The 26,044-nt window shown below is 36.4% G+C and overlaps 1 protein-coding gene across 4 annotated transcripts in view; it reads left to right on the top strand.

The window, feature by feature from the left end:
- Positions 1 to 26,044, top strand: part of BANK1 (B cell scaffold protein with ankyrin repeats 1) — a 319,683-nt gene that overhangs the window by 35,007 nt on the left and 258,632 nt on the right. For all 4 annotated transcript variants that reach the window (XM_061419555.1, XM_061419554.1, XM_061419553.1 and 1 more), the window contains exon 2: positions 6,109 to 6,507. In XM_061419555.1, coding sequence (XP_061275539.1) covers positions 6,109 to 6,507 — 399 coding nt within the window. The remainder of the gene's footprint in view (positions 1 to 6,108; positions 6,508 to 26,044) is intronic.

The following is a 26,044-nucleotide window of genomic DNA, read 5'->3' as shown; positions in this document are numbered from 1 at the left end:
ATTGCATTGTTTTATAAAGTAATACAATTTTACTACAAAAATATTAGTGATATGGAAGAGTAACATGAAAGAAGTCATACATCTCTCAAAATTTACCTCTCATGTACAACTGTTGGTTGCTCACAGCCAATAGAATTATGCTGTAGTTTGAGTTAGATGGGCAGGATTATTTAAAAGTGAGAACATAATCTATACGCTATTTTTAAATAAAATAATAGGTCATTTACTATTAAGAAAACTGAAGTTACAAAAAATAGTGAAAGAATTGAGTCACTTTATATTCAAATTCGGTATTAAATGACTGAATTCTATGAAAGATGATGTTAATACTTTATACTTTCTTCTCCTCAAATGCTCAGTTTTTCCATTCTATGGTCACTTCTATTTCATCAAGATTTTTAACGTTTACATTTTGCAGTGCTATCCTAATCCTTATGATACTTAGTCTTTGACCTATATATACATGTATTCAAGTTACCATGTGTTCTTTTTCTAAAGTTTTTACATTTCCATTTTGCCTACTTTTGTTCTTCTATTTGCTGGCTGGATTTTCTTCTTTATTTAAATTTTGATTATAGTTATACTTGAATATTGAACAATGATAAAACATCTCTAATAAAAATCAGTAATTCTTTGCTCTTCCCCTTGCCAGAAACAATTTCATCCCCTCTTCATTCAGTACAGTTCAGTCACTCAGTCATGTCCAACTCTTTGCAACCCCATGGACTACAGCATGCCAGGCTTCCCTGTCCATTACCAACTCCCAGAGCTTGCTCAAACTCATGTCCATTGAGTCGGTGATGCCATCCAACCATCTCTTCCTCTGTCATCCCCTTCTCCTCCTGCCTTCAATCTTCCCAGCATCAGGGTCTTTTCCAGTGAGTCAGTTCTTCGCATCAGGTGGCCAAAGTATTGGAGTTACAGCTCTAGCATCAGTTCTTCCCATGAGTATTCAGGACTGATTTCCTTTAGAATTGACTGATTGGATCTTCTTGCAGTCCAGGGGACTTTCAAGAGTCTTCTCCAGCACCACAGTTCAAAAGCATCAATTCTTCAGTGCTCAGCTTTCTTTATGGTCCAACTCTCACATCCATACATAACTACTGGAAAAACCATAGCTTTGACTAGATGAACCTTTGTCAGTAATGTCTCTGCTTTTTAATATGCTGCCTAGGTTGCTCATGGCTACAGTCAGCATCTGCAGTGATTTTGGAGCCCCCCAAAATAAAGTCTGTCAGTGTTTCCACTGTTTCCCCATCTATTTGCCATGAAGTGATGGGGCCAGATGCCATAATCTTCATTTTTTGAATGTTGAGTTTTAGGCCAACTTCTTCTCTTTCCTCATTCACTTTCATCAAGAGGCTCTTTTGTTCCTCTTTGCTTTCTGCCATAAGGGTGGTGTCATCTGCATATCTGAAGTTATTGATTTTTCACCCGGCAATTTTGATTCCAGCTTGTGCTTCATCCAGCCCAGTATTTCTCATGATGTACTTTGCGTATAAGTTAAATAGGAAGGGTGACAACATATATCCTTGACATACTCCTTTGCCTATTTGGAACCAGTCTGTTGTTCCACGTCCAGTTTTTCCAGTTGCTTCTTGTCATGCATAGAGATTTCTCAGGAGGCAGGTAAGGTGGTCTGGTATTCCCATCTTTTTAAGAATTTTCCACAGTTCATTGTGATCCACACAGTCAGAGGATTTGGCGTAGTCAATAAAGCAGAAGTCCCTGTTTTTCGGAAACTCTCTTGCTTTTTCTGTGATCCAATGGATGTTGGCAATTTGATCTCTGGTTCCTCTGCCTTTTCTAAATCCAGCTTGAGTATCTGCAAGTTCATGGTTCTTGTACTGTTGAAGCCTGGTTTGGAAAATTTTGAGCATTACTTTGCTAGCATGTGAGATAAGTGCAATTGTGCAGTAGTTTGAACATTCTTGGCATTGCCTTTCTTTGGGATTGGAATGAAAACTGACCTTTTCCAGTCCTGTGGCCACTGCTGAATTTTTCGGATTTTCTGGCATATTGAGTGCAGTACTTTCACAGCATCATCATTTAGGGTTTGAAATAGCTCAACTGGAATTCCATTACCTCCACTAGCTTTGTTTGTAGCGATGCTTCCTAAGGCCCACTTGACTTCACATTCCAGGATGTCTGGCTCTAGGTGAGTGATCACACCATCATCTTTATCTGGATCGTGAAGATCTTTTTTGTACAGTTCTTCTGTGTATTCTTGCCACCTCTTCTTAATATCTGTGTTTCTGTCAGGTCCATACTATTTCTGTCCTTTATCGATCCCATCTTTGCATGAAATGTTCCCTTGGTATCTCTAATTTTCTTGAGGAGTTCTCTAGTCTTTCCCATTCTATTGTTTTCCTCTATTTCTTTGCATTGATCACTGAGGAAGGCTTTCTTGCCTCTCCTTGCTATTCTTTGGAACTCTGCATTCAAATGGGTATATCTTTCCTTTTCTCCTTTGCCTTTAGCTTCTCTTCTTTTCTCAGCTATTTGTAAGGCCTCCTCAGACTACCATTTTGCCTTTTTGCATTTTTTTTTCTTGGGGATGGTCTTGCTCACTGCTTCCTGTACAATGTCACGAACCTCCATACATAGTTCTTCAGGCACTCTGTATATCAGATATAATCCTTGGGATCTCATACCCTCCTAGGAACCTCAAGAACTGTTAGTTTTCCAAATTTTACTGTTACTCTATTTTGTGTTTCCTCTATTATTTCTTAGTTTACTAATTCTATTACCTATTTTTTCCTATTATATGCTAGATAAGGATTTCAATCTATTAGCCTTTGAGAGTCTTTCTTTATTCCCCAGTGTATTTAAATCACAACTTGAAGCTAAACCATTAGACATATTTTACATTATTATGATTGTTTAGTCCATTTGAGGCTGCTTTAATACAATACCATAGACATGGTGGCCTGAACAACGAACATTTATTTCTCATAGTTCTGGAAGCTAGAAGTCCAAAGTCAGGGCACCAGCAGGTCAAATCCTGGTGAGGTCCCTCTGCTGAGTTACAGATTGCTGATGTCTTTCTGTGATCTCACATGGCACAAGGGACAAGGCTCCCTGGAGCCTCCTTTATAAGTGCTCTAATTTCATTCATGAGGGCTGCATTCTCATGACCTCATCACCTCCTATCGGTCCACCTTCTAATTCCATCACACTGAGGGCTATCGTTTTAATATATGACTGTAGGGGAGGACATAAATATTCAGTTCATAACAATGATTATATGCACATTTATACTATTAATCCAAATAGTACATAATGACCCTGGTTTCTTTTTTGTTTTGTTTTGCTGTGTTTTTCTGCTATTTGTTTTACTTTTTTTGTAGTTTGCATGTCAAAGATTGTAATATATCTATCTTTAATTTTTTTCAAAATGTCCAATCAGAATTTTCAAATCATTAGCATTTTTCCTCAAATTTTCAAATATATGATACAATCTTACAATTGTTTTATTTTCTTTGGATCTCCCTCCTGAAATGCTCCATTCTTCTGTTATAAGTCCCTATGCCTCTCAAACAGCTGCCATCCTGAAACTATTTCTTTTTCTCTTGGTATTTTAATTTACTTTTTTATTGTAATATAACTTACATTTCCAGTCTAAGATATATAGATGAATAGATTTTTATGTAAGTGTACTTTGTGTAACAACCACTCAGATCAAGATATAGAACATTTTCAGAACCCCAGCATGTTCCCTCTTATCCGCTTCCATTCATTAATCCTACCTCAAATGTTTTGATCTATATCACGGTGGGGTTTTTTTTTTTTTCTGTTTTTTAACTTCATATAAACACTGTCATTCAGTATATACCTGTTTTTTCTTTCACTCAACATTACGTCTTTGGATTCATCCATTTGCGTTAGCAGTGATTCATTTTTATTGCTGTACAATATTCTGTAGTATGAAGATACTATAAAATATTTTTGTAAGAGCTGTCTTATAATTTATCATAATGTGGCCTTGAAACTGCTCTGTAAAAAATATATCAACCCGATATTTTTCTCCTCCTGGATGACTTGCTTTTCTTTCCTGGATATATGAAGAGGTTTTATAATAATAGTTAAACCAAGAGAAATTTAATCAAGGTATGTTTTCTCTAACAATTTTTCCATGAAACTTGTTTCTTTTTCTTCCATATTTTAAAGATTTTAAAACTATATTTAAATTTTTTAATATGTCCTTTTTTCTCTTCTATTTCAGGTTTTTGGAGTATCTTTATATTCATTCAATGTTTTCCTTTTTTGGCTCTTATCCATATATATCAGATTTTTCATCAATTCTTTAATTTTGTTCTCTATTTTTGTGTTTACTATGAAAATATAAAGCTTTACTTTGAGGCCAGAGATAAAATATTATCTATATCTAGTCTAGTCAGTGCTTTTTCTGATTTATTTTCTGAGCAATGGTACTGCTTTGGCTTTTGATCTTTTTATCTATTTATTATACCCTTTCAAATGATTCTTTTAAAAATATCAAATCAACTTGTTTTTGACCTTAGGTTTTATTTAATTAATTTTTAATACTCTGAAGAACTTTTCTTGTGTTTTTCTTCCCTGCTTATCATTTCTCCTAGTTTTTTTATGTTGTGCTGCTTTCATTATTATGATGATCATATTATTATTGTTCATATGGTTGCCATCATCTCTTTCAATAACTATGAGTTTGTATTGCTAATCCTTTTATCTTGCTCATGATTCTCTTAGCTCAGTTTAGACTTTCTATTTGCTTAATACTGTCTGGGTAAATTATCCTTAAGCTCTCTTCCCTACTGGCTACTTTTTATTTTTCCATGCAAGCTATAGTTTGAGAGAGAATATCTATATTCCAGTCAGTTGTTACGGCGTGAGAGAAAAGAGGAGAAGGAAGATCTGTCCAATGTGAGAGTCACATTGGAGGTAGTGGATTATAGTCTCTAATGAGACCTTTTCTGCAAGACCCCTCCCAGTGCTCAGGGATGCTCTTGATTTCCTGTGCACTTTGACTGGCTTCACTGCCTCACCTTGAGTCCCGACTTCTTCAGGATTCAGCCTTTCTTGCTTCTGCGGACGTCCCTGACCAGTTTCCAATTAGGGGAGAGATTCATGACCACCCTGACAGTTTGGTGGTTTGTAAGTTTTTCCATCAGTTCTGGTTTTAGGGTAGGAGATAGATAGGACTAGCATTGCCTCACTAAAACCTCCTATTTATTTCATCAACATTAACGGTTTAGTTTCTGACATAATATTCCCTTTGTTTTTTATTATTGAATTTTTTTCTTTAATTTTTTTTATTTTATTAGTTTTCTGGGCATGGAAATTCTATACTCTGCCTTGATGTACCCATCTTTACCTGGAAGAAGTATTTTTAAGTCCTCCAACATATATTCTCTTATTTCTTTTCAGAATAATCTGATTCATGAGGTAGGGCTTATTAAAAAAAAAAAAAAAACCTTCATTTAGTTGATGAAGAAACAATGACTGAAAGGAATTAAATTGGTAAATCTAGTTAAAATTACATGGTTACTGGTAGAGCCATGCTTGGTAGCCCAGCGTCCCTAATCCCCCAGAACAGTCTTTTCATTCTATCTCAAGGCCTCTCATTTACTTCAGTTGAGCTTCCTAGGTTCACACTTGTGCAGTGAGGACAGTGTACACTTGCACAAAGCATGAACTCTGTGTTGCATCTGAAGAATTATTTTAATCCCATAGGGTTACTTTGGGGATACTACAAATCATATTATTGCTCTCTAGTATAAACAAATTAAGGGGTTCCCAGGTGGCACTAGTGGTAAAGAACCTGCCTGACAATGCAGGAAATTAAGAGATGCAGGTTGAAACCCAGGGTTGGGAAGAGCCCCTGGAGGAGGGCATGGCAACTCACTCTAGTGTTCTTGCCTGGAGAATCCCATGGACAGAGAAGCCTGGTGGGCTGTGGTCCATAGGGTCGCAAAGAGTTGGATGCGACTGAAGCGACTTTGCATGCACACACATAAGCAAATTAACATATTCCATAAGAAGTACGTTTAATTCTTCAAGAACTGATAATATCATCTGCTTTTAGCCTGTCGATATAAGAAAAGTAATACATTATTTTCTCTTTTCCAGAAAATGCAAAAGACATCATCATGATATATGAAGGAGATGCTGAGGAATGGGCTCTGTACTTGAGCGAAGTTTTCTCACATGTTGTGAAAACGGAAGCAACCCTTTTATATTGCTTGGAGAATTGCTCTCTTCGGGATTTGGAATTGCTGAATTTAAGCTCCTACAAGTGTAAACTTTTGATATTATCAAATAGCCTGCTTGAAAACCTATCTCCAAAGAAAGGTCAATTTCTGAAAAACATACTTCATTCACCAGAAAGTGTGGTCACTCTGCTGTGTGGGATGAAGAGTTCAGATCAACTCTACAAATTATTGAATATCTCTAGAAGCAGATGGGAGATCTCAACTGAGCAGGAGCCTGAAGAATACATCTCTGTAATTGAGAGTATCATATTCGGAGGTAGTGTTGCCAAATCTTATTTGTTTGTTTTTGTTTGTTTATTTTTTTAATTAAAACTTTGAAAGTTTTTTTTGAACCAATGAATATTTGACAGTGGAACTAAAGAAAAGAAAAAGGAAATCCAACTTTATTTAACAGTATATTATACTTTCCTCAAAATTCATGAAGATTCTTAATTTTAGCTTTATTTCAGACAATGTTTATCAGTGGTTCAAAAAATGGTTTATAAACATATTCCTTAGGGCAGCTTGCAGGAGATCATACTTTGTAGAACAATATGCTAGGTTATATGTTAGTTTTTGTTTTAGTTTTCCTTTTTCTTATTTTTGGGAGGGGGGCTTTTTTCCGCAAGACATAGATTCAATATTATCCTTATTTCAGGCATAATCTCTTGGCTTCTGTCTTTAAATGTTTGCTCTATCTTATTAATATGATTTTCTTTTTCAGAAATTCCTTTTATATGTGTGTTTGATTTATTTTATCTTAATATACAGTTTCTAATTCTTTTTGATTCTTTATTAATATCAGTTTATTAATACTTAGCTTGTATTCATCATTTCAGTCCTTGCTACATTCTTATATTTTCTGTACTCTCTCTTCCCCTATATTATTTCAAATTTTGTCTTCATTTTTATATTGCTTTACTTCTTTCATTTTAACCTTTGGTTGAACACAGGAAGTTTGCAATGAATTTCTTGTTCTTCTTCTGAACAGCTTGATTTCTCCATTGTATAATAGGGTGATCATAATTTATTACATTTTAAAAATTCATGGAAAAATGCTTGGTCACAATTTTCTACTTTTATGGCAGTGAGATTTTAGTATGTGATTCTTTATGTGCAGTTGGTTTGCTCTTTCTCTCCTAGTTACCTTCATGTGGATCCTGTACTGGACCAGTTTTTCTTTTGTGTCACTGAATACAGTGAGTTTTTCCTTGGTCTAGCCAAGGGAGACAGAGAATGTGGGTTTTGTTGTTTGTTCTTCCCCACCCCCACAATGAAAGACTTTACTTTGTTTTCACAAGGCAGAGACTGCTTTCCACAGATTTGTCTTTTCTGTATGAGTTCTTCATTTAGCCTCACCTTTTCTGCTTTTTGGAACCAAAGCACTTCCACCTGAAACTGTTGCATCGTGCCTACAATATAGAAAGGCATGACCTCTAGACTTAGAGAAAGCTATGCTTGTTAGCTCTCTTTGAAATCTGATTTTGGAACCATTCTATTGACCTGGAGGTCTAAGAGGTCACTGTTTGCTCTTTTCAGTGAATAAGACATTTGCATAATTGTTTCTCATTCTCTATGTTTTGGGATGATTTGCAGTAATAAAAAAGGGAAAATGTTGACCCTACACTATGATTTTCAAACTGGCAGTCCTCTAATATCTAATAATCTGTTACTTTTAATTTTTGTTTAGTATTCCCCAAGTGCCTTTTGTATTTTTAGTTGAAAAGGAAAAATGTTGCAATTGGAAATGATAAAACATTTATTACAGTAAAATACACATAAGAACATAAGATGCAAGTAAGTTTATGCTCATTGTCTCCTCTGATACAGAGGAACACTAAAAATTTGTGGCAAAATTTTGAGTGGTTTTCCACATCCATTATTTTTACTTCCTTGAAGAATTCAAATTGTATTGGCCACTTAATTATGATATCACTATTGTGTAAAAATATCTGGGCATATCTTATTGTTGTTTTGGTTGTTTTGTTTTATGATGAGTACCATTGAGTGGCTATGTCAACTATGTTTTCAAATTGTATTCCCATTGATATTTGATAGGAAAAAATTCTTATAGCTATGGACAACATAGGACTATTTTTGAAGACATTGTTAGCTCTCATCTTCCCATATTCAGTTTTTACACTGATTTCTTATAATAGCTTCAGTTGAGTTCAGTTGCTCAGTTGTGTCCAACTCTTTGCAACCCCATGAACCGCAGAATGCCAGGCCTCCCTGTCCATCACCAACTCCCGGAGTTCACTCAAACTCATGTCCATTGAGTTGGTGATGCCATCCAACCATCTCATCCTCTGTTGTCCCCTTCTCCTCCTGCCCTCAATCTTTCCCAGCATCAGGGTCTTTTCAAATGAGTCAGCTCTTTGCATCAGGTGGCCAAAGTATTGGAGTTTCAGCTTCAACATCAGTCCTTCCAATGAACACCTAGGACTGATCTCCAGGATGGACTGGTTGGCTCTCCTTGCAGTCCAAGGGACTCTCAAGAGTCTTCTCAACACCACAGTTCAAAAGCATCAATTCTTTGGCGCTCAGCTTTCTTTATGGTCCAACTCTCACATCCATACATGACTACTGGAAAAACCATAGCCTTGACTAGATGGACCTTTGTTAACAAAGTAATGTCTCTGCTTTTTAATATGCTGTCTAGGTTGGTCATAACTTTCCTTCCAAGGAGTAAGTGTCTTTTAATTTCATGGCTGCAATAACCATCTGCAGTGATTTTGGAGCCCAAAAGAAATAAAGTCTGACACTGTTTCCACTGTTTCCCCATCTATTTCCCATGAAGTGATGGGGCCAGATGCCATGATCTTCGTTGTCTGAATGTTGAGCTTTAAGCCAACTTTTTCACTCTCCTCTTTCACTTTCATCAAGAGCCTTTTTAGTTCCTCTTCACTTTCTGGCATAAGGGTGGTGTCATCTGCATATCTGAGGTTACTGATATTTCTCCTGGCAATCTTGATTCCAGCTTGTGCTTCTTCCAGCCCAGCATTTCTCATGATGTACTCTGCATAGAAGTTAAATAAGTAGGGTGACAATATACAGCCTTGACGTACTCCTTTTCCTATTTGAAACCAGTCTGTTGTTCCGTGTCACATTCTATAATAGCTTAGATGTACCTAAAAAATAGTAAATATAATAATACTGTGTGAAAAAAAAATTCAAAGATAAATTTGTCTGAAACTGTAAGCATGCAATCAAAATACAAATCGATAAGCAATTGGCTAACCATGCCTAAAATAACTTTATGTGTTGGTTGAGTCACTTGAAAAAATTGGTATTCATTGCTATGGTCTATGCAATAATAATTTGTTTTAGTAAACCACTTGAATGTTGTGCTAAATTATTTTTGTTATCTGTTGCCATTTGTGTTGAATACATAAAGTCTGTTTTTTTTTTAAATGGGTAATTAGTATGAAAGATGTGGAATTCAATTTTAGTGTCCTTTTTCTATTTCCCTTCTATGCCACAGAGAATTATACAGGAAGAAAGGAAACTTATTATTCAGGGACATTATATGATAAAGAGAATAATAAAAAAGCCAGAAAAGTCTTAGAAATAATTACATGTTCTAATATATTCACAAAAGAAAGACAAATCAGAGGAAATTTTATAAAACTTAATGAATGAGAAAGATATTTTATAGTTAATCAAGACTCTGGAAAACTTTTCTTGTTAAAATTATGAAAAAATATACAGTAATTCATGTTCAATATGAGTGTTTTATTTCTATTTAACAAATGAAGAAATATCATTAATATTTCTTCATTTGTTAAATTGAAGAGACAATATAATTAAAGAGACAATTACCTGTCTCTTTAATTCACCAACTGGGAATAATACAAACCTGTGTATGTTTTCCACCTTTCTGTATGTGGTATAACCAATTTGACCATATGTTTTCCCTTTTCTGTCTTCTTAGTGAGTGAAGTCACTCAGTCGTGTCCGACTCTTTGCGACCCCATGGACTGTAGCCTACCAGGCTCCTCTGTCCATGGGATTTTCCAAGCAATAATCCTGGAGTGGATTGCCATTTCCTTCTCCAGGGGATCTTCCCAAACCAGGGATCGAACCCGGGTCTCCCACATTGTAGACAGACACTTTACCGTCTGAGTTTGTTTATTTTTGGATCTTTACCTTGTTTTCTCCTTCTAATCTTTTCACATGTATAGGTTTCATACAGCATAGTTTATATGTAATATGAATTATCTGATCTCAAATCTATATAAAATCAACTAACATTTCTGAGTATTATTATTATGTATTTTGCTGCTTATGAATCCTTCCCTTAAAAGAGTGTGTACCAGTTCCTGTGATCCCAGCTCATCCACTGGGTCACCTTCCTCTCTTTCTCTTTCTCCTTTTATCTTTTAAGCATTCTGGCCTGTTATCAACAGTTGAGTCAGCTCTCTCTAACCTTTATCATATTTTATATTTATATGAAAATATGATGTTCATATTTATTTCATATTTATCGTACTTTCTTCATTGTTGAATTGTAGATGTAATAGTACTGGGAGAGCTGCTAATACTTTCATGAACAACTTTAACATTTTGATTTGTTTTCATATTACCAAACCAAGGATTTCAAATATTTAACTTTGATGATGTAAAATAGGAATCATTAAATTATGAACAGCAGTGTAACAGTAGAGTTGTTGGAGAAACAAAATAGGAAAAATAACAATGCCACAGTGCATTGAAATAAATCATACAGAAGCATGTTTTCTTTCCTGTCATCTGAGCTGTGTATTGCTGTAAAAGCTCTAATTTGTTGGTCAGTGAGGTCTCATGGCCTTCAGATGAAGTCCATCCATTTTACATGGCCTTCCAGCTCCTCAAAAGCATGGCACCGACACAGATTTTCCAGAGAAGGCAATGGCACCCCACTCCAGTACTCTTGTCTGGAAAATCCCATGGACGGAGGAGCCTGGTGGGCTGCAGTTCATGGGGTCGCTAACAGTCGGACACGACTGAGCAACTTCACTTTCACTTTTCACTTTCATGCATTGGAGAAGGAAATGGCAACCCACTCCAGTGTTCTTGCCTGGAGAATCCCAGGGATGGAGGAGCCTGCTGGGCTGCCATCTTATGGGGTCACACAGAGTCGGACACGACTGAAGCGACTTAGCAGCTGCAGCAGCAGCAACATAGATGTTCAGGCCATTTCTGTCATTACCATTAGTATAGGTATGTGCTGTACACTAGGATAATTGCATCACCTTCCATTGAACACAGTCTCCCATTTCTGTCTTAAAACCATTGCTCCTATGCTGCCTTCTTTATGTGGAGTAACTTTCCCTGTATTTTTGATTGAAATCCTAGCCATCCTTCAAGATTCATTGAAAAGCTGCTTTATTAATGAATTCATCTCAGATCTTTTCTACTTGAAAATATACTCATTTCTAATTCTATTAAATTTTTATTATTGCTTATTTATAACTCTCATTATATTCTTTGTAATTGTTTTGACAATTTTTTCTCATTATTTTCTGTTTCAAAAATGTAATGCTGCTTTCTTTCTAAAATATTTCAGCATTTTGAATATCGAAAAAAATAGTAGAAGAATACAAATTGTGTTTCTAAGTTTATAAATGTTTACTGGTACAGTCGAGTTTCACTTTGTTAATGATGAATGGGTTTATTGTGGTATTTCTGTCAAGATTACAAAATTGAAATTTGAAAGAGTAAAGATGGCAGTGTAGGAGAATCCCACATTTACCTTTTCCCATGGATCAAGCACATCTATTAATACAACTATATTTGGAATAGTTCCCTAAGAAAGGGACCTGAAAACTGGATGAACAGCAAAGGGTAAAAGAACCGTACGGTTGGCTCAACAGGGAATATGTTCAAGAAAACTATGGAACTGTAGGAAATAGAAACCTGCTCATAAAGGGCTCCCACACAACACACTTGATATGAAAACCGGTGAAGAAATACCAGATTGAAAAGCATATGGTCCACAGGAGAGGGGACCCACTTACTAATCTTGAAGCATCTGAAGCATCTGCCAGGGAGGCAGGAACCAGTTGAGATGCTCCCCAGAGACTAAGACACTGGCGGGAGATGTTTTTGTGTGGGGGTGGTCTCAGGCTACTTTCCTAATGCTGTCACTGGTACTTGTCATGTTTTAATTCTCCCTCCAATCTGTCACCACAGCGGGCATACCCTACTGAGAGCCACACCTACTCCTGTGCCTCAGCTGAACCTTGAAGCCAGGCCAGAGCTATCTCTGCCCACCAGTGTGCTATGGCAGTTGGGCTGTGCCACAGCAAGACTTAGTAGATATATATATTGAACATTCCGTTCAAAAGCATCAGAATTGACATTTTTTTCAAGAGCACATAAACAGTCTCAAGAATAGATTACATGTTAGGTCATAAAGTTTCTATGTTAAAGTAGAATGGAGTCATATTAAGCATCTTCTCCAATCATAATGGTAGGAAACTAGAAATCAATCATAAGAAAAAATGAAAAAAAAAAACACAAAAACGTGGACCATAAACAACATGCTATTGAACAATCAATGGGTCATCAAAGATATCAGAGGAGATTATGGCATGTCTCCTAGAGATAAATAAAAACATAAATAGAATATATCAAAATCCATGGGGTGCAGCAAAAATGCTTCTAAGAAGGAAGTCCACAGCAATGTAGGCCTACATCAGGAAGCAAGAAGTATCCCCAATAAACAATCTAACTTTACAAAAGGAATAAGAAAAAATAGCAAATAAAACCCAAAATTAGTAGAAGGAAGAAAATAATATCAGAGAAATGTATTAGAGACAAAAAACAATAGAAAATATCAATGAAACTAAGAATTAGTTCTTTGAAATAATAAGCAAAATCAACAAATATTAGATAGACTAACCAGGAAAGAGAGAAAGAACTCATATAAATAAAGTCAGAAATGAAAGAGAAGTTAGAAGATCCACAAAGGATCCACAAAGATCATGAGGCTACCACAGTTATATGCCAACAAATTGAACAACACAAAAGAAATGGATAAAGTACTAGAAACATGCAATCTTTCAAGACTAAATCAGAAGGAAATAGAAAATCTAAGTAGACTGATTATTAGTAAGGAAGTTGAAACTATATAAAAAAACCCAGGACCAATATGTTTCACCAAAGTCACCAATACTGATGAATTGTGTAAAACCTTCAAAGAAGATTTAGCACCTATCCATTTTGAACTCTTCTAAAAATTTTTAGGGACAGGAAACGTTCAAAAGACAATTAACAAAGCCAGCATTACCCTGACACCAAAACCAGACAATGACACCACAAAAAAAGAGAAAATTACAGGCCAACATCCGTAATGAATATGGATGCAAAAATCATCAACAAAACATTAGCAAAATTAATCCAACAATACACTAAAAGGATGATACACCATGATCGAGAGGGATTTATTCCAGAAATGCAAAGATGGTCCAATATCTGTCTGGTCCAACATCTAAATTATCCAACATGACACATAATATTAACAAAATGAAGGATAAAATGTATACGATCATTTCAATAGGTGCAGAAAAACCATTTGACAAAGCTCAAAATATATTTATGATAAAAATTCTAAACAAAGTGGGTTGAGAGAAAGCATACCTCAATATAATAAAGGTCATACATGATAAACGTTTAGTAGCATCACACTCAACAGTGAGGAGCAAGCTAAATATGCCTCTCTTGCCACTTTTATTCAACACACTTTTGGAAATTCTAGCCTCAGATTTAGGAGAAGGCAATGGCACCCCACTCCAGTACTCTTGCCTGGAAAATCCCATGGACGGAGGAGCCTGGTGGGCTGCAGTCCATGGGGTCACTAGGAGTCGGACACGACTGAGCGACTTCACTTTCACTTTTCACTTTCATGCATTGGAGAAGGAAATGGCAACCCACTCCAGTGTTCTTGCCTGGAGAATCCCAGGGACGGGGAGCCTGGTGGGCTGCCGTCTATGGGGTTGCACAGAGTCGAACATGACTAAAGTGACTTAGCATAGCCTCAGATTTAGGCAAGAAAAAGAAAAATTGTTCAAATAAGAAAGGGAGAAGTAAAACTGTCACCATTTGCTGATCACATAATGCTGTATGTAGAAAACCCTAATAAGTCCACCAAAAAACTGCTAGAACTAATTAATTAATTTGGTAAATTTTCAAGATATGAAATCAACATACATATATCTGTGGTGTTTCTATACACTAATAAAGAAATATCAGAAAGAAAAATTAATAAAACCATCCCATTTACAATTTCATCATAAGAATAAAATACTCAATATTTTAAATTTAACCAAGGAGGTGAAAGACCTGTACACTGAAAACTGTAAGACACTAATGAAGGAAATTAAGGAGACACAAATATATGAAACTATGTTCTTTACTTACGGATTGAAATAATTAATTTTGTAAAAATGTCTGTACTACCCAAAGCAATCTACAGATGCATTACCATCCCTATCAAAATACCAAATGATATATTTCACAGAACTAGAACAAATAATTCTAAAATTTGAATGGCTCTGCTAAACATTGCAGAGAGTTCAAACAATATTGAGAAAGAAAAACAAAGCTAGACATATTACACTGGCTGACATCAAACTATATTACAAAGCTCTAATAATAAAGTCAGTGTGGTTCTGGCTCAAAATAGGCACAGATCAATTAAACAGAACTGAGACCTCAGAAATAAACCTACATGTATATGGACAGTTAATTTTTGATAAGGAGCAAAGAGCATACAATGGAGAAAGGATAGGTGGTTCTGTGGTGAAGAATACACCTGCCAATGTAGGAGACACGGGTTTGATCCCTGAGTTGGGAAGATCCTCTGGAGTAGGAACTGGCAACCCACTCCAGTATTTTTGCCTGGTAAAATCCCATGGACAGAGAAGCCTAGATGGCTACAGTCCGTGGTGTCATATGGTATCACAAAGAGTCAGACACAGCCGAGTGATGGAGCACACAGGTAGATAGCAGCATTGCACAATGTTCAGTTCTCAGAATTTTAAATTGTGAGATGATAAGCAAGAGAACATCCCTGTTAGGAAATATTTAGGAGTAATGGGGTGTGATGTCAACTGGCATGCATATGCACAACACAGACATACACATAGAGAGATACATCTATTTACAAAGATCTGTGTGTGTGTGTGTGTGTGTGTGTGTGTATGATTATTGGCTAAATATCCTTAGTTATCTCCTATACATATCTGTGGTTCTAAGAGATGAACAAAAGCAAAGTAAGCACATTCTAAGAGATGAACAAAAGTAAGCACAGTCTAAGAGATGAATAGAAAGCAAAGTAAACTGATAGTTGTGCATCTTTGAGAGGTGGTGGCTTTTGAAGGACATAGTTCAGTGCATGCACTGTGAAGCTAGACCTAATTACCCTGTAGGCAGCATTCTTGGAGCTTCCACATGTCTATTTTGTATGTAACAATATAGCATTTTACTGCCACTCTTACTGGTGGGATGGGGTTGGGGAAGTCATCGGGCATGAAGAGTTGTGTTTCCTCTGTATTGTTTACTGACTTTTTTCTTCTACATAATGTTTTAGCCCTTTATGTCAAATACCATGTCATATGTCTTATACTCTTGTTTGTTGTACTCTGTGTCTCTTAGAAATATTGAGTACTTCAAAACCATAAAATGATGTTTAGGTATAATAAACTCATGTTGAGTTTCTCCCCCAGATTTTCTGCGTAAGGTAAATGTTTAAAGGGGAAACTTACTGTTGTCAATTAAGCTGATATTGCTGCTGCTGCTGCTGCTGCTGCTAAGTCACTTCAGTCATGTCCGACTCTGTGCGACCCCATAGACGGCAGCCCACTAGGCTCCCCCGTCTCTAGGATTCTCCAGGCAAGAACACTGGAGTGGGTTGCCATTTCCTTCTCCCATGCATGAAAGTGAAAAGTGAAAGTGAAGTTGCTCAGTCGTGTCCGACTCTTAGCGACCCCATGGACTACAGCCTACCAGGCTCCTCTGTCCATGGGATTTTCCAGGCAAGAGTACTGGAGCTGATATTAAATAAATGTATTTCCCACAGAAACCCTATTACCTGTCTCTGAGCCCAGGATAGTAGGCATAGGGAAGAGCTGACTTAATACTGTCCACCTGATATTATTGTGATGATTCAATTATTTAATACATTTACAGTGCTTACAAGAGCTCCTGGCAAAAAATCTATGCTCAGTAAACATAAGCTAGTTTTATTACTTTTCTGTGTATTGATTAAATGAGAGGAAGAAAGAAAGGAAGGGACGGAGGGAGAAATAGAGAGAGGGAAAAAGACAAAAGTAGAGAGGGGAAATAAGGGAGGAGGAGAGGGGAGCCCACATCTGAGAGTGGGGGAGAGAGGCAGGGGCTCTGCTGCCTTCAAATAGAGGCCATGGTGTTATGATTGGGCTAGAAAGAGAGATCAGAGATGTGAATGAAAAGTTCAAGGCTGAAAGAGTGTCAAGGAAAGAAGGGAGTCAAATATCAGGTAAACAGTAAAACATCTATGAGAGGTCAGAGTTCAGGAAACAAGAAAACAGGTGGGAATTGAAGTAGGAAAAAACAGGAAAAGAAGAATTGATTTACGTCACTAAGGCTGATAACAAAAAATAGCTTCATTTATTTTGGAATTTACACCTACTCCTTGGGTGGCCCCAAGCCAATCAGCAGGTGAGGGCCTGAAGGCTTTGGACTAACTCAGAAAAAAATACCTTCAGGGAATAGAAAGGAGGAGCTCCGAGAGTTTCTGTTTCTGTAGCTTGTCAAACAACAGCGTGATTTTCTCCCTGGATACATGTGGTTATTTGCACAAAGGATAAGTACTCTAAAAGCAAGCAGGAATTCTGTTTTCTCGTGGTTCTAGTTGTTCGTTTTCACAATTTATTGTGTTTCGGCTTTCTCTAATATGATGAATGAATTAGAAGCACAATCCTGATTTCTTAAGTGTTTGTAGTTTTCAAAGTTTATTTATTTATATTTGGTAAGAAGTTCAGTTCAGTTCAGTTCATTCGCTCAGTCGTGTCTGACTCTTTGCGACCCCATGAAGCGCAGTACGCCAGGCCTCCCTGTCCATCACCAACTCCCGGAGTTCACTCAGACTCATGTCCATCGAGTCGGTGATGCCATCCAGCCATCTCATCCTCTGTCGTCCCCTTCTCCTCCTGCCCCCAATCCCTCCCAGCATCAGAGTCTTTTCTAATCAGTCAACTCTTCCCATGAGGTGGCCAACGTACTGGAGTTTCAGCTTTAGCATCAGTCCTTCCAAAGAAATCCCAGGGCTCCTTGCAGTCCAAGGGACTCTCAAGAGTCTTCTCCAACACCACAGTTCAAAAGCATCAATTCTTCGGTGCTCAGCTTTCTTCACAGTCCAACTCTCACATCCATACTTGACCACTGGAAAAACCATAGCCTTGATTAGATGGACCTTTGTTGGTAAAGTAATGTCTCTGCTTTTAAATATGCTATCTAGGTTGGTCATAAATTTTCTTCCAAGGTGTAAGCGTCTTTTTATTTCATGGCTGCAATAACCATCTGCAGTGATTTTGGAGCCCAAAAAAATAAAGTCTGACACTGTTTCCACTGTTTCCCCATCTATTTCCCATGAAGTGATGGGACCAGATGACATGATCTTTGTTTTCTGAATGTTGAGCTTTAAGCCAACTTTTTCACTCTCCTCTTTCACTTTCATCAAGAGCCTTTTTAGTTCCTCCTCACTTTCTGCCATAAGGGTGATGTCATCTGCATATCTGAGGTTATTGATATTTCTCCCGACAATCTTGATTCCAGCTTGTGCTTCTTCCAGCCCAACATTTCTCATGATGTACTCTGCATAGAAGTTAAATAAGCAGGGTGACAATATACAGCCTTGACGTACTCCTTTTCCTATTTGGAACCAGTCTGTTGTTCCATGTCCAGTTCTAACTGTTGCTTCCTGACTTGCCTATAGGTTTCTCAAGAGGCAGGTCAGGTGGTCTGGTATTCCCATGTCTTTCAGAATTTTCCACAGTTTATTGTGATCCACACAGTCAAAGGCGTTGGACTAGTCAATAAAGCAGAAATAGATGTTTTTCTGGAACTCTCTTGCTTTTTCGAGGATCCAGTGGATGTTGGCAATTTGATCTCTGGTTCCTCTGCCTTTTCTAAAACCAGCTTGAACATCTGGAAGTTCACGGTTCACATATTGCTGAAGCCTGGCTTAGAGAATTTTGAGCATTACTTTATTAGCGTGTGAGATAAGTGCAATTGTGCGGTAGTTGGGGCATTCTTTGGCATTGCCTTTCTTTGGGATTGGAATGAAAATGGAGCTTTTCCAGTCCTGTGGCCACTGCTGAGTTTTCCAAATTTGCTGGCCTATTGAGTGTAGCACTTTCACACAGCATCATCTTTCAGGATTTGAAATAGCTCAACTGGAATTCCATCACCTCCACTAGCTTAGTTCGTAGTGATGCTTCCTAAAGCCCACTTGACTTCACATTCCAGGATGTCTGGCTCTAGGTCAGTGATCACACCGTCGTGATTATCTTGGTTGTGAAGATCTTTTTTGTAAGAAGTTACAAATGCTAAATTAAATATACTGATTTTATGAAGTTAAAGGGAATCTTTTCAAATTGTTTCATTAAGTGAAGGGAGCCTTCCTACATTGATCCAACTTTGTGTATTAGCAAGAGGAATAAATGCACATCATTATTCTCTGTGGTGCTCTCTCCATCTCTATCAGACTGTTCAGAGTAGTGCAGAGGGGCAAGCCAGAATGAGAGATACCTGGCTCCTTCTAGTTCCAATGAGTAAAATCTCTGAAAGTAAGTCATGAAAGAACAAGTGGCAGTGGCCATGGAAATAAACATTAAATGAGTTCCCCTGTGGCTAGTCCACTCTTAAGCTTAAGAACCACTGATCGGAACTAATTGTCTACTGAATATAATCTTTATTAATGGATAATTAAGCATCACTCAAAGAATTAGAAATAGTGGCTTTGTGAAATTTAAATCAGTATCTCGCCTACGTTGTTTGAAATAGTTGGAATGCACCTCAATTTATCTATCAATTGTATTGTCCACATATTAATAAATAGTGACTGCAGAGGTTTGGGGTTTTGGTTTTGTTTAATTAATGCAGTTACAAATGTTGTTCTATGAATATTATTTTGTACAAGTCTGCTGGTCCACAAGTTTTAGTTTGGGGCCATATGTCCTGGAAGAAAGTTGTGCTCATAGGATTTATGCATATAAAAGGTAATGCAAATTGTCTCCCCAGGGCAGTTGTACCAACTTACCTGATAGAAATGTAAGTTCTCAGTGGTTCCCCATCCTCTTCAATACTTGGTATACTCAGAGTTTTTAATTTTCAATTTAATGAATGTGAAACTGTATTTCATCATAGATTTAACTTGGATATCCTGGTTACTAATTAGCATTTTCTCATATATTTGCACATGCATATATTCATAGATTTCAATCTCTAATTTTGTTCTATGAAATGCTTCTTCATGTCTTTTACTCATTTTGTCTTTTGGTTTATTGGATACTTTAGGAATATTTGGTTATATAGTTTACAAATATCTCCTTGGAGTTTGAGTTTGGGATTTTTAAGTTTTTAACTTTCTTTTTGATAGTTTTGATAAACAAATTTTTACTGTAGTTAAGTGTATTAGTATTTTTCTTTTAGCTTACTGTTTATTCAGTTCAGTTCATTCGCTCAGTCATGTCCGACTCTTTGCGACCCCATGAATTGCAGCACTCCAGGCCTCCCTGTCCATCACCAACTCCTGGAATTTACTCAAACTCATGTCCATCAAGTCGGTGATGCCATCCAGCCATCTCATCCTCTATCATCCCCTTCTCCTGCCCTCAATCCCTCCCAGCATCAGAGTCTTTTCCAGTGAGTCAACTCTTCCCATGAGGTGGCCAAAGTATTGGAGTTTCAGCTTTAGCATCATTCCTTCCAAAGAAATCCCAGGACTGATCTCCTTTAGAATGGACCGGCTGGATCTCCTTGCAGTCCAAGGGACTCTCAAGAGTCTTCTCCAACACCACAGTTCAAAAGCATCAATTCTTCGGTGCTCAGCTTTCTTCACAGTCCAACTCTCACATCCATACTTGACCACTGGAAAAACCATAGCCTTGACTAGACGGAACTTTATTGGCAAAGTAATGTCTCTGCTTTTGAATATGTTATCTAGGTTGGTCATAACTTTCCTTCCAAGGAGTAAGCATCTTTTAATTTCATGGCTGCAATCAACATCTGCAGTGATTTTGGAGCCCCCAAAAAAATAAAGTCTGACACTGTTTCCACTGTTTCCCCATCTATTTCCCATGAAGTGATGGGACCAGATGACATGATCTTTGTTTTCTGAATGTTGAGCTTTAAGCCAACTTTTTTACTCTCCTCTTTCACTTTCATCAAGAGGCTTTTTAGTTCCTCTTCACTTTCTGCCATAAGAGTGGTGTCATCTGCATATCTAAGGTTATTGATATTTCTCCCGACAATCTTGATTCCAGCTTGTGCTTCTTCCAGCCCGGCGTTTCTCATGATGTACTCTGCATAGAAGTTAAATAAGCAGGGTGACAATATACAGCCTTGACGTACTCCTTTTCCTATTTGGAATCAGTCTGTTGTTCCATGTCCAGTTCTAACTGTTGCTTCCTGACCTGCATACAGGTTTCTCAAGAGGCAGGTTAGGTGGTCTGTTATTCCCGTCTCTTTCAGAATTTTCCACAGTTTATTGTGATCCACACAGTCAAAGGATTTGGCATGGTCAATAAAGCAGAAATAGATATTTTTCTGGAACTCTCTTGCTTTTTCGATGATCCAGCGGATGTTGGCAATTTGATCTCTGGTTCCTCTGCCTTTTCTAAAACGAGCTGGAACATCTGGAAGTTCATGGTTCACACATTGCTAAAGCCTGGCTTGGAGAAAAAAAAATTTTTTTTTTTTGAGAATTTTGAGCATTACTTTACTAGCGTGTGAGATGAGTACAACTGTGCAGTAATTTGAGCATTCTTTGGCATTACCTTTCTTTATTATATCCTAAGAAATCTTTACCTCTTAGGTCATACAGATATCTTCTGAAAACTGGAAACTTTTGACTTTCTCATTAAATCTGACATCCATCTCCATCTGGAATTAATTCTGTGTGCAATGTGAGGTTGGACACCAGATTATTTTTTCCATTATGAATTAATTATCTGTTCTCTGAATGTTTCAGTTGAATATATTTAAGGGTTCTGCAGTCATTCAGGTTTTCTATTTGAGTCATTTTTGTTGTTTTATTTTTCTGAGAATTTGCTGATTTCACTGTTTTCAAAGTTTACCATTACAAAATTGTTCATAAAAATCCTTTATTTTTTAGTGTCTGCTCTATATAAAATTGTGTGATCTCTTTATTGCTAAGATCATTTTTTCGATGTTTGTCTCCTTTTGTTTTATATGAATTAATCTTCCCAAAATTTGTCAATTTCATTTTCCTTTCAAAGGAAAGGAAAAATCTTTTAAGTTTAAAAATTATTTTCTATTCTGTATTTTTCTATTTTAATTTTTATATTATACATAATATTTCTTTTTTCTGTTTCATTCTGTTTTAAAAATACTTAGCTCATGAATATGTAATCTTTATATTTTTCCTTTCAACGAAGACATTTAAGGCTATAATTTCTCTTCAAGTACTTATTTATTTATACCCAACAGGTTCTCATAATGCTTTTCATTTTTATGAAAAGTCCCATATGTTTTCTAATCTTATTTTGATTTATTTAAAAGTATTATTAACAGAAGTGAAAGTGAAGTTGCTCAGTTGTGTGTGACTCTTTGTGACCCCATGGACTGTAGCCTACCAGGCTCCTCTGTCCATGGCATTTTCCAGGCAACGGTACTGGAGTACATTGCCATTTCCTTCTCCAGATTATCTTCCCAACCCAGAGACTGAACCGAGGTCTCCCACATTGCAGGTAGGCACTTTACCATCTGAGCCACCAGGGAAGCCAAAAACAGAAATATGAGCTTTAATTTATTAGTACTTTCTGTTAGAGGATAGTTGCATTACAACGTGTTGGTTTCTGCCGTTCAACGTCAACCAGTCATAAGCACACATATGTCCTGTCCTGCTGGAACCTCCCTCCCACTCCCCCTACTCCATCCCACCCCTCTAGGTTGTTCACAGAGCACATAGTTGAGCTCCCTGTGTTATACAGCAACTTTCTACTAGCTCTTTATTTTACATATGGTAATGTATATATTTCAGTGCTATTCTCTCAATTCATGTCCCCCCTTATCCTTCCCCTTCTGCGTCCACAAGTTTAATTTATCTTCTGTCATTCACTTCTAAATTGAGTCATCAGAGAATGTGGTCTCTATTATTCAGGTAGTTTTAAATTTATTGAGTTCTATTTAGGGTCTTGTATTTGACTAATTTTTTAGAAAAATCCATGTGTGCTCGAAAGGAAAGCTTATCTCTACATTTGGTATGCCATGTAATTTATGGCCATTAGACCAAACTTGTTATCTGTATGGTATAACTTTTTACATTCTTTTATTTTGAGCTATCTTTATATATGTGCTCTATATATACTCGGTGTATATTTCATAAATGGTGCCTGCTGCTAAGTCACTTCAATCATGTCCGATTCTGTGCGACCCCATAGATGGCAGCCCATCAGGCTCCCCCGTCCCTGGGATTCTCCAGGCAAGAACACTGGAGTGGGTTGCCATTTCCTTCTCTGATGCGTGAAAGTGAAAAGTGAAAGTGAAGTCACTCAGTCGTGTCTGACCCTCAGTGACCCCATGGACTGCAGCCTTCCAGGGTCCTCTGTCCATGGGATTTTCCAGGCAAGAGTACTGGAGTGGGGTGCCATTGTTAGCTGGATTTTAAAAGCTCAGTGTTAGAATCATAGTCTTTTAATATATAATAATAAATTTATATTGATTTTGATATCTGATGCATATGGATTCAACTTTACCATCTTATTTATTGCTTTCATTTTGTTCCATTTTTTTCATGTTTCTCTTTTCTTTCATCTTTTTTTACCTGTTTTTGGCTTGAGTCCCTCTCACTTTATTTGCATGCTACTTTATTCTTTCATAATATTCTAGAAATTTATAGATATATACTTAACAAGTAAATTATTAATAATTACTTTTAGCTACTAACAATTATATTTATTATCTTTGCACTGAAAAATAAAAGCACCATTTTCTAATGTTTTAACTGTAATCATCTCCTTTCCAACTTTTCAGGATGATTATTCTTTCTTAGTTTTTCCACATTTTTGATGTTTATAGAATCAATGTTTGTTTAACTTAAACCATTGATTTATAATTTTCTTTGTATGCCATTCTTTGTTGCATCTTAAACTCTCTCCCTATCATTTTTTCCTCCCATGAAGTATATATATCTTTAAAGATTCTCTTTAGTGAGCTCTGTTGGTAATAAACCATCTCAGTTTCAATTTGTGCAAAAATGTCAGATTTGCATCATTGTTGAAGATAGTCACTGGATAGAGAAGTTCAGTTATTTCTTGTCAGTCCTTGAAAATATTATTCTACTGTCATTTCACACCCATTTTGCTGTTGAGAAGTTGGCTACTTAACAGCCATTTGTCTGTTTTCAGTCTATTTTTCTCAATAACCAACTGTTAAGATCTTCTTGTATGAATTTCTTCAGTTTTATACTGATGTGTCTAGATGTTACCTTTTTAATTTCTCCTGTGTGTAATTATTTGAGCTTCTTAGATCTGCGATTTCCTGTCTTTTCATAATCTGATAAAGCATTGATACCTTGAGGGTCTTCCCTCTTCTCTGTTCCTCCAGTTGTCTCCTGCAGCCTGATTAAGCACATGCATGACCTTCTCATTCTCTGTGTGTCTCTTTCAAACCTGCCCTCACTTTGTTCCTCTTGCTTCTTTCTACTTAATTTCTTCAGATTTATCTTTTGGATAACAGATTCTTCAGCTTTTCTCAGCTGCCTTTGAATCTTCATTGAGTTTTTAATTTCAGTTATCAGATGCAATTATATTTTTCATTTCTTAGAGTTCCGTTTGGGTGTTTGACCACAGCCAGGCCCATCTTAATAGTCTTTGATTTCTTTACAATTTCATTTTCTTTTTAAAATGTCTTTAATTATATTGACACTTATTTATATTTTTTCTGAAAATAGTAATATGTGGATTTCTGGCCTTAATCCTTAAGGCTTTTGTCCTTTCAAAATTTTTTTCACTGTAACTGATGTAACATGGAACTCTATATAACTCCACTGAGGCTTGATTTTAATGTACTTTGCTTAAAAAAAAAAGAAAAAAGATTTAAGTCTGCTTCTGCCAGGAAGTTGAATTTGCACCTGGGATTACTTTAAACTAAATTTTTGGCTTGAGGTTTTTTGGCCGTTTTTAAGGTCGGCCCTGTGTAAGTCCAACAACCAAGTGAATACTCTTAGTTTAGGAAATCTCAAGAAATAATATTTCTACTTCTCTGTTTCACCCAGAACAAGGCTGAAAAAGAAGATTGAGCATCTCAACTTATGAGAAGATTCCCTTTCTTTGCTCATGCCTTGATTTTATCACCTTTGCAATGAGTATGGTGTTCCTTAGAACCTAGGATCACCAAGGATGGGCAGAAAAACTCAGAGGAAATATGGGTTCCAATGTATTCCCTTAACACTATAAATCTGTGCTTATATATTGCTCTGGCTTCTGAGAAATTTTCTATGTTACATTCAGCCATTCATGTATGAAATATTATTATTATTTGTAGTATTTTAGATTTACTATACAGAGATTGGTAGAGATTGAATCTTTAATCTGTTATAGCTCTCTAAATAGATTACTTGAAACACTATTTAAAATTGAAAAAAAAATTAGTTACAAGTATAACAAGGAGTATGAACAATTACAAATTTCAACTAATTAAGATCTCTAGCATGCATCTTGAGACGTGTCCTCCAGGAACCTTTGAATCAAATACCTAAAATTACTTTTTTCCTTTGGTTTATGCTTACATGTTTCATTTTCATTTTCCAAATCCACCCATTAAATAAAAAATCTGTAAAGTTTCAGTGAATTGATAGTGAGAAAATTTTAGACATTAAATTTAAGAGGAAAAAATGTTTTTAGTGATTCTAAAATGCTGCAAATAAAAATTCTTTCAAACAATTCCAGTAAAACAGGAAAGTTGTACTTAAATATGTGAGATAGGGATGACTTAGAAACAGTTGAGATTTAATCAGTTTTCAAAATAAACCATACAGGTTTCTTTAACTGAAAAGAAAAAAAAATGACTGTGTTCTACCTTTCCCATCATATGTCAGTTAACAAAGATAATAAGTAGGCACATGTTATTATAGAAAAGATGTCATTTAATTAATTTTCATGTTTTGTTGGCATATATGATCTATATTAGGTAGTTGAATTCAGAGTCATATCAAAGAAAAAACTAATTTTTATCATGGACTTAAAGATGTAAGAAAACTTGCTGGTTTATGTTAATAACAATAGCACATTAGAAATAAATTTGTTGTGGCAATTAATTAAATTGAAACATTTGAATTATGGTTCCTTTGCAAATTCCTACCCTGGGGAAACCTTTTGTGGGCACTTCTTTTGTTAGAAGCTATGGTGTTCTGTATTCCCAGTAATAACCCCCCTGGAAAGCATGTCCGTATAAACTGTGCTTCTATATGCTGGCCTTTGGTCAGATGTGGTTAAGGGAAATGTGGCTCAAAATCTACTTTTGGCTTTACTGGTTTTCTTTCTTCTAATGCCTTCTCCTTCAATGTAGTGAGTCATAAAGTGGTTCAGACAGAAGAAGCCATATTA

The sequence above is a fragment of the Bos javanicus genome, chromosome 6 (assembly GCF_032452875.1).
Source record: "Bos javanicus breed banteng chromosome 6, ARS-OSU_banteng_1.0, whole genome shotgun sequence".
NCBI lineage: Eukaryota > Metazoa > Chordata > Mammalia > Artiodactyla > Bovidae > Bos > Bos javanicus.
The sequence above is the reverse complement of the archived record's forward strand: the minus strand, read 5'-3'. Positions and strand labels throughout refer to the sequence as shown.